The sequence below is a fragment of the Danio rerio genome, chromosome 25 (assembly GCF_052040795.2).
Source record: "Danio rerio strain M-AB ecotype USA chromosome 25, GRCz13ab, whole genome shotgun sequence".
In the NCBI taxonomy this organism is placed as follows: Eukaryota; Metazoa; Chordata; class Actinopteri; order Cypriniformes; family Danionidae; genus Danio; species Danio rerio.
This window is the reverse complement of record NC_141045.1, coordinates 15264501-15278869: the sequence shown is the minus strand read 5'-3', so window position 1 is coordinate 15278869 and position 14369 is coordinate 15264501. Positions and strand designations below refer to the sequence as shown.

Sequence of the window (14369 nt, the reverse complement as noted above, 5' to 3'; positions counted from 1 at the left end):
AGAACGCAGAGAACAGACTTGCTTTCTCGTGGAAACCTGTCTTGCCAAGTTACCCCCGAAAAATGAACTCTGAAGACTGTGAGAACACAGTGCATCTAGTGAGAAATGAGTTGCTGCGATCTTCATGTTGGTCATACGTCAAGTTTATTTGTTTAGGGCTTTTCACTTATTTAATGAGAATAAAAGCTTAACTATACAAACATTCATTCATTCATTTTTGCTTTGACTTAGTCTCTATTCTATTCTGCCAACTATTCCAGCATATGTTTTACACAGTGGATGCCCTTCCAGCCACAACCCAGTTCTGGGAAACACCCATACACACCCATTCACACACACGCACACTTCTACACTACGAACAATTTAGTTTATTCAATTCAACGATACCACGTGTCTCTGTATTGGGGGAAACCGAAGCACCCGAAAAAAAACTCACATGATCACTGGGAAAACATGCAAACTCTACACAGATACGCCAACTGGCCCAGCCAGGACTCATACCAGTGATCTTCTTGCTGTGAGGCGACAGTGCTAACAAACATATAAAATATAAAAGCATTTTTAACAAAGTGCCTGGTGCATAAAGAGAGGAAAAGTGTATCCTACAGATGGTTTGTCAAGCACACTCGCTTTCATGGAACACACTCCTGCATCCTACAGTTATGTCATCCATTGTGCATATGCTTTACTAAAAGATCATCTTTAATCTAGTTTTGAATTGAGGGAGTGTGTCTGAGCCTTGGACATTATCAGGAACACTATTCCAGAGTGTAGGAGCCATATATAAAAATGCTCAACCTCCTTTAGTGGACTTTGTTATTCTGGGTATGAAGCCATGAGTTTTGAGATCTTAAAGGGCATGATAGAACCTAGTTGGTCACATGACCTTCAGAAGATTTGACAAAAAAAAAGTAAACAATGTTTATACACTGATTTGTTTGTTTTTTTATTTTTGATATAGATATAATGTACAAAACATTTATTTGCACAATATAAATAAAACATTTTAACAATGCATTTATTTCAACAATGCATGTAAATCCATAAATAAAGCAGTATGCATCATGTTTTCAGCGTGGCTTTAGACGTGATACGTGAATATAAAGAGTTAACCAGATACAGTACAGGCTACCTGGGGGTTACAAGTAACAAAACACAATTAAATACATGTTTTGCAAGCTAGAAAAAACAAGGAGACAACTATTTCAATCGCACTTAACTACACTTTTGAAATGGGGGAAGAAAATGATCCATGAACTATGGACTGCAAGTTTCCGGCCGACGAATCCCCAGTTCCAGGGTAGATATTTGCATTAATCACCAGAATGTTTACTCGTCTTCAGTCATGATCAGTCCCACACAAACCCACACTCTGCTAGCGTTTAAAGGGAAAGGCATGTTCATGTTTTACCGGATCCGGCACTTCATATTTGGTATTGTTTCCTGTCTACGACGAAACAGGCAAAAGAGCTGGACAAAAGAAAAGTCGTTTAATTGACTCTGAGTCAAATGTGAATGTTTATTTTAATTAAGGGTCTCGGCTATATTTCTGAAATGTAAATAACAGTGAATATTGTATGATGCTGCACCCCAATTTAAGCGAGTCCTGCACTCAACAAGTCTGCATTCGATTCATCCTTGATATCAAGAACACATCTGGGTGTCTATCTTGTGTCCTCTATTCTTGTGGTCTTGAATATTAGAATTAAACTTTGTCAGTTGGTGGTGACATTATTGACCTTATTCTAAAATGCGGAAGTGCGCCTGTTTTTGCGATTGTCTTAGAACTTCCGATTCAGTTGCCTATGGGAGAAATTACTAGGAATAATAAACGGCAGAAAACGGTCAAACTACTTGCTCTACAAACAAATGTTTGCATGACTATACAGACCAAGTAGAATAATATAATAAGAAAATATCAAATTGCAACATCAAGCAGCGTAATGAGCAGTTTTTAACGTCAAAAAATGAATGGAAGTGAATGAGACCGGAAGTTTCAAGCCAAAAAGATTTAAATGGCAGTGCCCGCTCGTCGGCGGAGAATAAGGTCAATAAGGACACAAGATCACTTAAGAACACACGGAAAAACAACCCTGGTCCAAACTCTTCTTTCACTGTCCTTTTACCCTTCCAGATCTCCTCCATGGGCCTCAAGACACGTTTTCCACACAGGTGTCCCTCATTAACACTCTGTCCACCAACCTTACACCTTTTCCACAGCTCGCCTCTCTGCTTGCCACAATGAAAGTGAGAAACCCGGAGTACAGATACAGTGTCGGTACCAATAAGAACTTTGCAGGCACGTTTCATACATATTAATGCTCCTCGACATTTTATGAGAGGAAAGCAGGCTTTAGTTAAATCCGTTCATCTCTTCTCTGGTCGCATCTCGCAAATGTTTCACATCAAGACCAGGTTTGTTTATCTCGCCATGTGTCTGTTGTTGTTTATGCACATGCACATCTCTGCACACATGAGCTACGTGTGGGTCGACCTTGACGTCTTCGGGAAGTTTGTTTTTTTTCCTGTGCTATCCCATGAGATTCATCTGAAGATGCACCGCTTGTCATTCACACGGCTTCTCCGTGGCACATCGATTCAGCGGGGAGCTCATCGCGCAACCCAGACACGCGGTCCTTGACAGTATTGATTGAATGTAAAAGATATAATTTCTGTTCACAGTCCGCAGAGTATTGAGTGTGTAAATGCTAGTTGTCCGGCGGAAAGAAAGGAGTCTTTTTTTCTTGTATTCTGCCAAAGGAACAACAGAGGGGAAAGATGATGCCATTCGAACTGTGTGTGTGCGTGTGTGTGTGTGTGTGTTTTTCTGAACACATCTGCTCAGTGTATTACTCAGTGTCAGGCCTGTAGATGTGAGCTGGTTTCAAAAGGCTTCCCTGAAGCTTTAAGTTGCACATAACCATCACATAGAAGAAATATAAACAGTGCTTGCATAAATACTGTTATTTTTTTAGAGCAGGGCCTGAAACATTTGATTTCAAATTCATGGTTTGATAGCAAGTGCTCTTAACTGAAAAATTGCTCTGGATACAATAACTGTATTCAGCCTGGATTGATTCATTAAATGGTGTGTGTGTGTGTGTGTGTGTGTGTGTGTGTGTGTGTGTGTGTGTGTGTGTGTGTGTGTGTGTGTGTGTGTGTGTTTGTGTGTTTGTGTGTTTGTGTGTTTGTGTGTTTGTGTGTGTGTGTGTGTGTGTGTTTGTGTGTTTGTGTGTTTGTGTGTGTGTGTGTGTGTGTGTGTGTGTGTGTGTGTGTTTTGGGCTGAAATATTGGTCTTGAATAATGTAATAAAGAAGTGCATAACAATTCTTGTTGTTTAATAGTAATCATTCTTATAATAAAAATTCTTTAATTAATTATTGAATTTGGTGACCCCTAATAAATTAGGTAATACGCCAAATGAATGAGTAATTAAAAAATTATTTAATTACTGTAAAGAGCTGTTAAATCCATTAATTTATTTAATTTATTTTCGGTTTAGTCCCTTTATTAATCAAGGGATGCAACAGTGGAATGAACCGCCTACTTATACAGCATATGCCCTTTCAGCTGCAACCCATCACTGGGAAATACCCATACACTATCATTCACACACGTACACTACAGACAATTTAGCTTACTCAATTCATCTATTGCGCATTTCCTTAGACTGTGAGGATTACCGGAGCACCTGAAGGAAACCCACACGAACATGGGGAGAACATGCAAACTCTATGCCAACTGACCCAACCAAGGCTCGAACCAGCGACCTTCTTGCTGTGAGGCGACAGCACTGCCCACTGCACCACTGCGCCACCCGATAGTTATTGTAGTATTTTATAATACATCTGGAACTTAAAACATGCCTTGTGTGTAATTAATAACAATTACTCATATATAAAACAGGAGTAATTGGTCGTTTATTCCTCTGTGGCGACCCCTGATAAATCAGGATAGTGAGTGGATATATACAGTTGAAGTCAGAATTATTAGCCCTCCTGTTTATTTTTCCCAATTTCTGTTTAACGGAGAGCAGATTTTTTCAACACATTTCTCAACATAATAGTTTTAAAAACTCATTTCTAATAACTGATTTATTTTATCTTTGCCATGATGACAGTAAATAATATTTGACTAGATATTTTTCAAGACAAAAGTGACAGTTAGGTTAATTAGCTTAACTAGGCAGGTTAGGGTAATTAGGCAAGTTATTGTATAATGATGGTTTGTTCTGTAGACTATTGGGGAAAAATAGCTTAAAAGGACTAATATTTTTGTCATTAAAATGTATTTAAAAAAATAAGAACTGCTTTTATTCTAGCTGAAATAAAGCAAATAAGACTTTTTGCAGAAGAAAAAATAATATCAGACATACAGTGAAAATTTCTTTGCTCTGTTCACCATAATTTGAGAAATATTTAAAAAAGAAAAAAGGAATCAAAGGTGGGCTATTAATTCTGACTTCAACTGTGTATGTATGTATGTATGTATATATATATATATATATATATATATATATATATATATATATATATATATATATATATATATATATATATATATGTATGTATATATATATATATGTGTGTGTGTGTGTGTGTGTGTGTGTGTGTGTGTGTGTGTGTGTGTGTGTGTGTGTGTGTGTGTGTGTGTGTGTGTGTGTGTGTGTGTGTGTGTGTTATATATATATAAGGGGTGTCAAAATTAATTGTTTCACTGTGAACCTTTGACCTGCTGGCTTGAGGTCATTTTTCCTCTCCTCTTGGGTGTTACAGTGATACTTCAGGATACAGACACAATGGCGTTTTTTTTTTTTTTTTTTTTTTCAGTGGCTAAACTGAGACAAGCCTTTATTTTCTTATTCATCAGTGTTTTTTGCCTTAAAACTCATCCATGCAAATTGTTTGTTGTTTCTTTCTTAGTCATGAGTACTCACCTGCAGTTCTTAGGGTGTTGTTGTGTGGTCTTTTGTGTCCTCTTGGATGAGCAATTCTGGGGTGATTTTAGTCAGCTGGCCACTCCTGGGTTTTCCGCCGTTCCATGTTTTTTTCTATTTATGGATAAAGGCTCTTGCTGTGGTTTACTGCAATCCTAAAACTTTAGATATGGCTTTATAACTTTTTCCAGATCTCTGATGGATCTCAATTATTGTTTCTTCTTTATTTTTGAATTTTGATCTCAGCATGAAGTCTAGCTTTTGAGGATCTTTTGATCCAGTTAACTATCCCAGGCAGATCCAATTTAAGCGATTTCTTCATTGTGAACAGGTGTGACAGCAGTCATGCAGTAATTTAATTTTACCTTTTACAATATAATTGAATATTAGTAATGATTGTTTCAAAATATATTCAATAAATTAAAGTATCTTATCATTTTAATAACATGATAGTTAACTTCTAATTGATATAAATCTCATTTAACTCTCAGGGGTCTACTGGTGTTTTGGGGCCATGGTGAAGTTTTGACATGGACTGACATTTGTGTTGTTTTCAGTATCTCAAAAACATATCAATGGCTAAAGTGTGATAACACTGTAAACAGCACAAGCTGGGCTACGATAATACCTAAGCAGCATGTTTGCAATGCCAAAGCCTCGTGGGCGTGATAGCATTAACTCTAATGAGCTCAGACTGAGAAACTAGACAGCGTTGGTTTCACTGATTACTTTATCAAACAATATTTGTTTTTAACATGCACTCGCTGCATTTAAAAGTAGACACTTTAAGCTTTCCAGAGATATATGTCTCGTGTCTGTGTGTTTTGTTTTCGCGGAGTTTCAGCCCATTTTGCTGAGGCGTTTCTAAAAACAGTTCATGGAGAGAGAAAAGACAGATTGCCTAAACTGTTTATTATCCTTGTTTTGCAAAGGCACACACGTTTGTTGTCATTGTGAGTGTACACAATAAAAACTAGACACCAAACAGATCCGATTGATGTATTGATCTTATCTGTACGATCAAAACTGAAAGTGTAATCTAAGTTCATTTCAGCTTTAAGAGGTGAAAACTTGTCAGAATGCGTATACGCAGTCTTCGACACCTGGGGGTTAAAGTTATAATTTAATTGACATTTTGTATTATAATCATTTTAACTCTTCTGTTCATCTCTTTCAGACTTGGAAAAGGACCACCCCAAGAATGAAGCAGGCGTGGTGTGGCGCGTGACCGGCGGTCTCTTCAACTTGACCAGAGGAGCGGTGGGTGCCACCCTTGGTGGAGTGGCCTGGGTGGGCAGCAAGAGCTTCGAGCTCACCAAAACAGCAGTGACGAGCGTTCCTGCCGCCGGAGTGGGACTGGTCAAAGGGGGCGTCTCAGTGGTAACAGGAGGAGTCGGTGCAGTGGGGTCTGCAGTGGCTGGTAAAGTTACACCAAAGAAAAAAGACAAGTCGGATTAGACTGGCTGACTCACTCTCAGCTTTTGTTCCATTCGGTGTGTCTGGGTGGTTTGTTCTCACTTTCAACAGGGTTGGAAACCAGGCGGCAGGTTCATTTGGCCCATTTTGTCTAATTAAGTTCATATAAAGAACTGCAACATGGTATGTAAACTCAATTCAACCAATAACTGAAAGCTACTGCAGAGGTATGTGAGGGAGAATTGGGATCTCACCTTTGCTCTAGTTTGCTTGTATGTTTGTGTGTGTTTTGAGTGTTATTAGACTAGATTTGGGAGAAAGAGGGATAGCAAACATATTTTTTAAGAAGAACAGACACTTTTACCACAAGGAAAATGTTGATAGAGAAGCTTAGTTTAATTTAATGAATATGTGATCAAACATTCCACATGTAATTAAGGTAACTGTGTGTATCATGTACAAATGTAAGTACACTTCACAGAATTGCTCCACGAACATGCTGATTTAGTTTCAAGCCCATTTTTGAACTAAATAACGGGAAAGCTCAAAAATTAAGGAAAGTATTGTTATTTTTTTATTATTATAAAAATAATTGCTCGAATTTCTCACTAGATTAATAAACTAAAGTAATGTTGGTTTTAGACAACATACTGTCAAATGCTCTTCAATTTAGGGTGTGTTCACACTTTATTTGGTTCAGATGAAAAAGGATAGATTTAGTCTTGACTAACTTAGCATTAACAGTCTGAACACAAAAACAAGCTGTTAAAATGTTGTTTTTTTACTTCTTTTTTCTTTTATCTCAATGTATAAAAGATTTTTTGAGAGAGAAGCAAGACCTGACTCTTTAGAGGTCTCAGTCCACTTGTTTGCTGTTCACATTTGACTCAGATTAACCACACTGTGTGCTTTCACACCTGCCTCATTTTCTGTAGGTGTTTGAATCACTAAAGTTCATTTTCTCATTCAGGGCGATTCATTTGAGCAGGTGTGAATACATCAAGCACACTAGAGTGTTAAACAAGTGTGGACCAGACAAGTGTACTGCTTGAAGAGGTGGTCCCGGTACCCTTTCAAATGAACACTGGAGCAGTTAGTTTGTAGTGAAAGCATGATCCGAACTTGAACAGTCCAGACTACAAAAAATATGGCACATTGATGGACTAAACCAACTGCCATAGTCAGCTGCACTGTGTATTATGGCATGAGGTAAAGTATTTGTTTACAGTGCTGTAGCAGAAGCTCCATGGTAGCAGACTTCTGAAGTGACTTGTGATGCGCCTGTGAAAACTGCGTCTGAAATTGCCTACTGCATTTGAGTTTGAATTTAATAGTATGAATGGAGCTCGTTTGTACTAGATTCTCTGTTTTGTCATCATCATGTGACTTACCTGCGTCAGTTGCATCACTTTTCTCTCGTTTATGAATTCTGTCCCAGTGCATCATGAGATAGCGTAGCTTACATTGGAAGTAGTAGGTCATCCGGGTACTTCTCACATACTGTTTTTCGAATTCCATGAATTCGGAAATACTACTCGGCTTACATAGAAGTATGCGATTTCGGACGCAGCCATTGTTTTCAAGTTGCATCTGCATTTAAGTCTTAAAATATTAGTGAGTGAAGTGCTGCATACAATCTACATAATATATGAAGCCCATGGATACAGTCATCATGGAGTCGTCTATCTATTCTTTTGTCTTCTGGCTTTTCTCTTTTTTACCTTCAGATGTTCCAGAGGAATAATCATACACAATAATTCTGACTAGTTGAAAAGCACTTTAGGCAATATGTAGGGATACACGGAATTTTTGTTCGCCGCAAAAAATTGAGTTTTTGATTTTGGAAAAGGGCTGAAAATATGAGCCAATATTCAGCGCAGTGGTTTCACAGTCCATCCAGCCATAGTCATTGCATGGAGTGATGGAGTTTTCAAATCGGACATAGAAAGCGCAGCACTATGAATCCCATTCATTTCATTCCTCCAATGAAAAGCCCAATTTATTTATTTATTTATTTATTTTATTTTTTGCTGGTGTTGACTAGAATTCAAGAGCTGCACACCTCACCAAATTTCAAAATAGCTCAATATTCAGCTCATAAACCTATACTTATCTATGCATAAACCGTACATGCTCACCGGAAAAACATGGTGCACTCAAATAACACACTGATCAGACATTTCTACGTGGTAATTATTCCTGCTGCTTGCAATGGCATTACTTTGATGGCTGATCAAATGAAGCCCCTCTACTGCTCTTTTACTCAATTACATGACAAATTATAAAAGTCTTACAAATTTATATTATTTAAAAAAAAAAAACAATAAATAATAATTACAAATCAATTTGGTTTTTCTCCTAAGTGCATCCAGAAATTTCAGTTTTGGGACAGAATTTTTATTCTGGTGCATCCCTTGAACACATCTAGCCAGTATATTGTGTGGATGTTGCCACATGTCGCGTTTTGGTTCATTTTAACTGCTTCACACCCGAGCTATCAGCGTGGTGTGAAAATAAAAATGATGCATTATTTTTTGCCTTTGGTTCAGACCAAATGAACCGAACCCCAGGTGTGAGAGCACCCTAAAAAAGCACTTCCATTAGAGTTTGTTTCAAAATAATCAAACCAGCAAAGTGTGAACACACTCTTACTATCAGAAACTGTAGCGATTATTTTAAAAACCTATTTCAGTTTATGTTTTCACAGCTAGCTCATCAAATTCATTTAAATCAGTCAAGGTAAGTGTAGAAATCTCTGAAACGACAGAAGATCACTCCAGTGTAAACATACACGACATTCAAAACGTACTGAATCTGCATCCAGAAAGGCAGTGGCTGGTGTAGAGAAAAGAAATAGTTTACATGTTGAAAAGGACACATGGGAACAGAACGCAAACCACACTGACTTAAGTTCATCAAAAACAAAAGGCAAGTCCACTTAATTTCTTCTCTTTGCGAAGCATCGTTCGTAGGTGTTTTATAACGATGCTTTATGGGCCGTACATGTGCCTGAATGTTTTGGAAGTTGTAAAAGCTCACTGTGGAGTGTTTTTAGTGTTTCAAAATAACCACAGATGTATTCCCTGCTACCCTTTTACAGCTGTTTACATCATAGAACCAGCACAATTGAAAACGTGCCGATGGAGTATTTTTTTTGTCTCCTATTTTCCCCACACTGCTTAAATGTTTGTCTATTATTTTTATTTATGCAAAAAACAGCATATGGCATATTATTATATTGTTGCAGTGCATGCTTGAAGCTCTAGTTCTCTGCTGTTAATTGTGAGTATGTATTTCTTTCTTTCTCTTTTGTTTTTTCATGTTTCTTTCTGTGTTTTTTTTTTGCTATCTACACACTTTCGGTAGGTACCCATGTCTTGAAAAATCTGTTACTCTAAACTGGACTTTTAAGACCAAGTAGATTTTTGTCTATAATAGAACTATTTTTGCTAAATTTATGCTGTATTCTACAAATAAAGCATTCTGTATTTTAGAAAAGCGGGGATTGTTTGTGTTTTATCTTACGTGTTTCTATTGTGGTGTACTCTCGAAGCACACTGAGAGAAACTGAAGGTAAACTAAACCGATTGCAGTTATATAAATGTCCAGTAGGTGGTGGGTCAAACCCACAAGTAACTATATGCGACTGCATAACATTGATAATGGTTCAAATTAGGTTTTGGGGGACAAATCCCATTATATATTTGACTTCAGTTGCAGGTCAGTGGATTTATGGACACAATTCAACGTTTAAATCAGCCTTAGAAACAATCTGCATGTGATGTGCGATACTCTCGAAGCACAGTTATTTAAAAGTCCAGTAGGTGGCAAGTCAAAACCACGTGTGGCTATATGCGACTGCACAAGAATGTTAGCAGTGAAAATATATGTTTTTAGGGGCAGAATCTCATTATATTTTTGACGTCAGTTGCGGGTCGGAGGATTTAACGGACATATTTCATCGTTTACATCAGCCCTAGAAATAATTTACTTGTGATGTGCGTTTCTCTAGAACAGAGGTGGGCAAACTCGGTCCTGGAGGGCCGGTGTACTGCACAGTTTAGCTCCAACTCTAATCAAACACACCTGCTTATAGATTTCTAGTGATCTTAAAGACACTGATTAGCATTTTTTGGTGTTTTTGATTAGTGTTGGAGCTAAACTATGCAGGACACCGGCCCTCCAGGATCAAGTTTTCCCACCCCTGCTCTAGAAGCACACTCCGAGAAACCGAAAGTAAACCTAAACCAAATGCAGTACTTTAAATCTCCAGTAGGTAGTGAATCAAAACCACAAGTAGCTATATGTGAATGCACAACAATCATAGTGCTTCAAAAATATATGTTTTGGGGGGCCGAATATCAATATGTTTTTGATGTCAGTTGCAGGTTGAAGGATTTACAGACATATTAGAAACAATCTGCATGTGATGTGCTGCTCTCGAAGCATGCTGAGAGAAACCAAAAGTAAAACTAAACTGATTGCAGTTATTTAAATGTCCAGTAGGTGGCGGGTTAAAACTATAAGTGGCTATAGACCTTTTTCATGGCTGCTGCATGGAGGGCGCCATAGCGACCAGCGTCTTCCGGTAGAATGCTAAAAACTTCCGTTTACAGCGTGTACAACTGGTAATTTGCGCTCCGAAAATGGGTTTCAATAGCGTTTTTAATGGATAACAGTGTTTTTGTGATACACAACTTAGAAATCTGTCTGTTAAAGCCGTTATAATCTGTCACATGTGGTTCAAACGCGTCAGAAATACGAGAAAAACGTTCTCCTAGTTCACGTGTCTGCCATCAGAAATACTGTGTGTGTTTGTGCGTTCCCGGCCTGTCAGCTGTTAGCTCAGCTGCTCTTTAACACACACACACACACACACACAGAGAGAGAGAGAGAGAGAGAGAGAGAGAGAGCAAACCAGAGTACTGGCATGAAACTTAACAGGTATGAAAGTCGTGCAATTTACAAAAATGACCAATAAAAGTCTGTTATTGATACTCTGCTGGCTGATTTGCTGTTCATTCTAATCGCGAACCGTTTGTGTTTTATTTCGTGTGTTGTTTTTACCACGCATTTCTTTAAGTGATCAGTCCAGGAGATGGTGCTGATGGACAACAGTATTAGTTTAAAAAGGATAAAAGCAGGTAAAATAGATTAAAACTATCATTTCAAAGCTGTCCAAATGTGACTGTTTACACGCATCAGCTGCCGACTGGAAGTTCTTCGCATTCTCCTTGCGCATACACGCAAAGCATCATGGGTAATTTTGCGTTCCAAGAAAAAGGTCTATATGCGACTGCACAACATAATAATGGTTTAAACTATGTTTTGGGGGGCCTATTCTCATTATATTTTTGACTTCAGTTTAGGAGGATTTATGAACACAATTCAACGATAACATGAGCCCTAGAAATAATTTGCACATAATGTGAGTTACTCTAGAACAGAGGTGGGCAAACTACAGCCCGCGGGGCATATGTGGCCTGCTGAACACTTTCATACAGCCCGCGAGAGATTTTTTTAAAATGCTGATTCTAAATAACGGTTTGGTTTCAGAATTAGTAAATAAATGATGCAATACAAGTGAACGCCATTTGATGATAGTATTGCATGCAGTACAGTTTATTAAAATGCACTCAACCGTTAATGACTGAAAATGAGTCAGGCAAAAAAAATGACTCTGAATGTCATGGGATTAAGAAGGAATGGACAACAAAACACTTCTTTTTGCCTGAGGGTCGACAGAGACCCCTGAGTTAAAGGGAACTCAAAACTTTTTAAATTAAAATCTTTTTTTATCGGAAATAAAGAGAGCTATTCAGTTGAGTTGGCAGGAGATTGGCATCTTTACATTAAACGTCATGTCTCCAGAATGGACAGGTCCTCATAAACCTCCTAGGGACACTGAGTCGGCGCAAAAAAAATTTATTGAGCCAGTCAGGGGGTTTATCTTCAAAAACAATTGCATGGCTCAACAACATCATTGTTCCGCTATATTAACCAAGGGCATTAGTGATTGTAGTGTCAATATTAAACGGATCATAACAGGCCAAGTTGTTTTAGGGCTTTATAACCTCGCGCAGTGTTGCAACCAGACGAAACACAAAAAAGCCATAAAAGCTTTCTCTTCTGTGAAGGGTGAAATTCAGGACACTTTGTCATGACCCACAGCCATTTGCACTATAATTTTAAGAATACTGCAAGGATCATATGTGCAAAATGTAAAACAATAAAAAAACGAACAAAAAAATAACCTGTTTGATAATAGTAAAGTGTCTGTCAGATGCACATTATTTTCACCTATTCCTCCATGAACACTTTGAATTCAGTCATTACTTTGGTTGTTTGTATGAAAGTAAAGCATATTGGAAGGCAGGGGAAATACACAACTGTTTGCCTTTGCACCACATGACCAGGATTGAAAACTCGCTGTCCAGCAATAATCGACAAAGTGACTGTATTCATTTAACTGTTATGTAAAATAAAACAATGGATCAATGACGAAAATCAACCAGTTTAAAACAATTGATACACAGAAACGGGTGGGCTTTCATCACTAGCCAGCAAGTATTTAATTTTTTTTAACAAAATATTGAAAATTAATGCATATCTGTCGATTTATCCATATTATTTGAATTTTAGAATAGCATACATGTTCAAGAACCACAACAAAATTTAAACGTATAGAAAAACATCTGGAAAATTGATCATCTTTAGCATAGCTTAGCATAAATCATTGAATTGGATTAGACCATAAGCATCTCGCTCAAAATAAATAAACTATTTTTTTTAACACCTGCTGAACATTTAACTTAAATCATATTTACCTATTTTCTGTATTATTTCAACGTTTAGAAATGGAAGCTATATAAACTCATTTTCACATTTTCTATTCATGGAAAACTGAAACGGTTAAACTGAGGACCACATGCTTTTTTTATGAGGTAAAGTTTTTCCCTTCACTTCCAAAAGTTTAACATAACATTTTACAGTAATGTTTTGATGCTGTTTATTTGTAGTTTACCTCTGTGTAAGTCATAAAAACAGTAATATGATGGTTATTCAGACGTTCATGAGTCAGCCTTGAGATAATTTAAATTCAGAACTGAATTATTTATGAAGAAAAAAAGAACAGTGAAATCTCACATATCTGTCTCTCTCCTATTGTCTCACTAATACTGGTTTATATTATTTAAATGTACCATTATAACAGCCTGTAATAATGGCATTGCTAAATCATAGCCATAGTACACAGTCTAACATCTGAAACGTTTAAGGAATATGCACTTTATTATGTGTATTGTTATTTGCTTTTGACTGTGATTCAATACAAGAATATAGTTTGCATCCTGAAATTTCTCAATCATAAAAAGGATCTGGTTGGGACCACTTTTAGCTTAGCTTAGCATAAATCATTGAATCGGATTAGACCATTAGCATTTCGCTCACAAATTAAAAATAAACTTTGCTGCTGTACCATAGCTGCAGCAGGCAAAATAAAATTACGCAGAGCCTGAAAATAATCTCAAGCTACATAACAAAATTGCGTAATACCATTGCACCTGCTGCCGACCTGGTCTGACAGCAAATTTTCTTTGATTATTACGCCAGAATGAGAGTATAGTTCTTATAGCCATATTGACTAAGAAAATAGCAACTTTTCATGTTCCCACAGTCTTAGTACACAATAAAACTACAGAAGAGTCTAGCTTTTAAATAGAAAAATGATCTAAACTCACTCACTTTCCTTTGGCTTATCCCTAATTTATCAGCGCTCAATACTGCAGAATGAACCGCCAATTACTCTAGCATATGTTTTATGTGGTGGAGGCCCTTCTACCTGCAACACAACACTGAGAGTACACAAACTCGTGAACCCCCCTGATGCTGGGAAACATCAAATTTTTTTTTAAAGCAATGTGCTAATGGTCTAACTCGATTCAATGATTTATGCTAAGCTAAGCTAAAAGTGCTTCCGCCAGACCCGGAGATCAGCCAAATGGATTCAGATATTTAA

The 14369-nt window shown here is 37.4% G+C and overlaps 1 protein-coding gene and 1 long non-coding RNA gene across 2 annotated transcripts in view; one reads left to right on the top strand and one right to left on the bottom strand.

Annotated features, from left to right (window-relative positions):
• The window catches only part of zgc:101566, a 54655-nt gene extending 44805 nt beyond the window's left edge, over positions 1–9850 (top strand). Inside the window, exon 3 of the mRNA NM_001005996.2 lies at positions 6114–9850. Coding sequence (NP_001005996.1) covers positions 6114–6394 — 281 coding nt within the window. The 3' untranslated portion in view covers positions 6395–9850. The remainder of the gene's footprint in view (positions 1–6113) is intronic.
• LOC147830831 (uncharacterized) lies at positions 9033–12575 on the bottom strand. Its single transcript, XR_015526334.1, has 2 exons — positions 10528–12575; positions 9033–10387 (listed from the first exon to the last, which is right to left on the bottom strand). It is a non-coding gene; the product is annotated as an uncharacterized LOC147830831 (long non-coding RNA).
• Positions 12576–14369: the final 1794 nt, after the last annotated feature.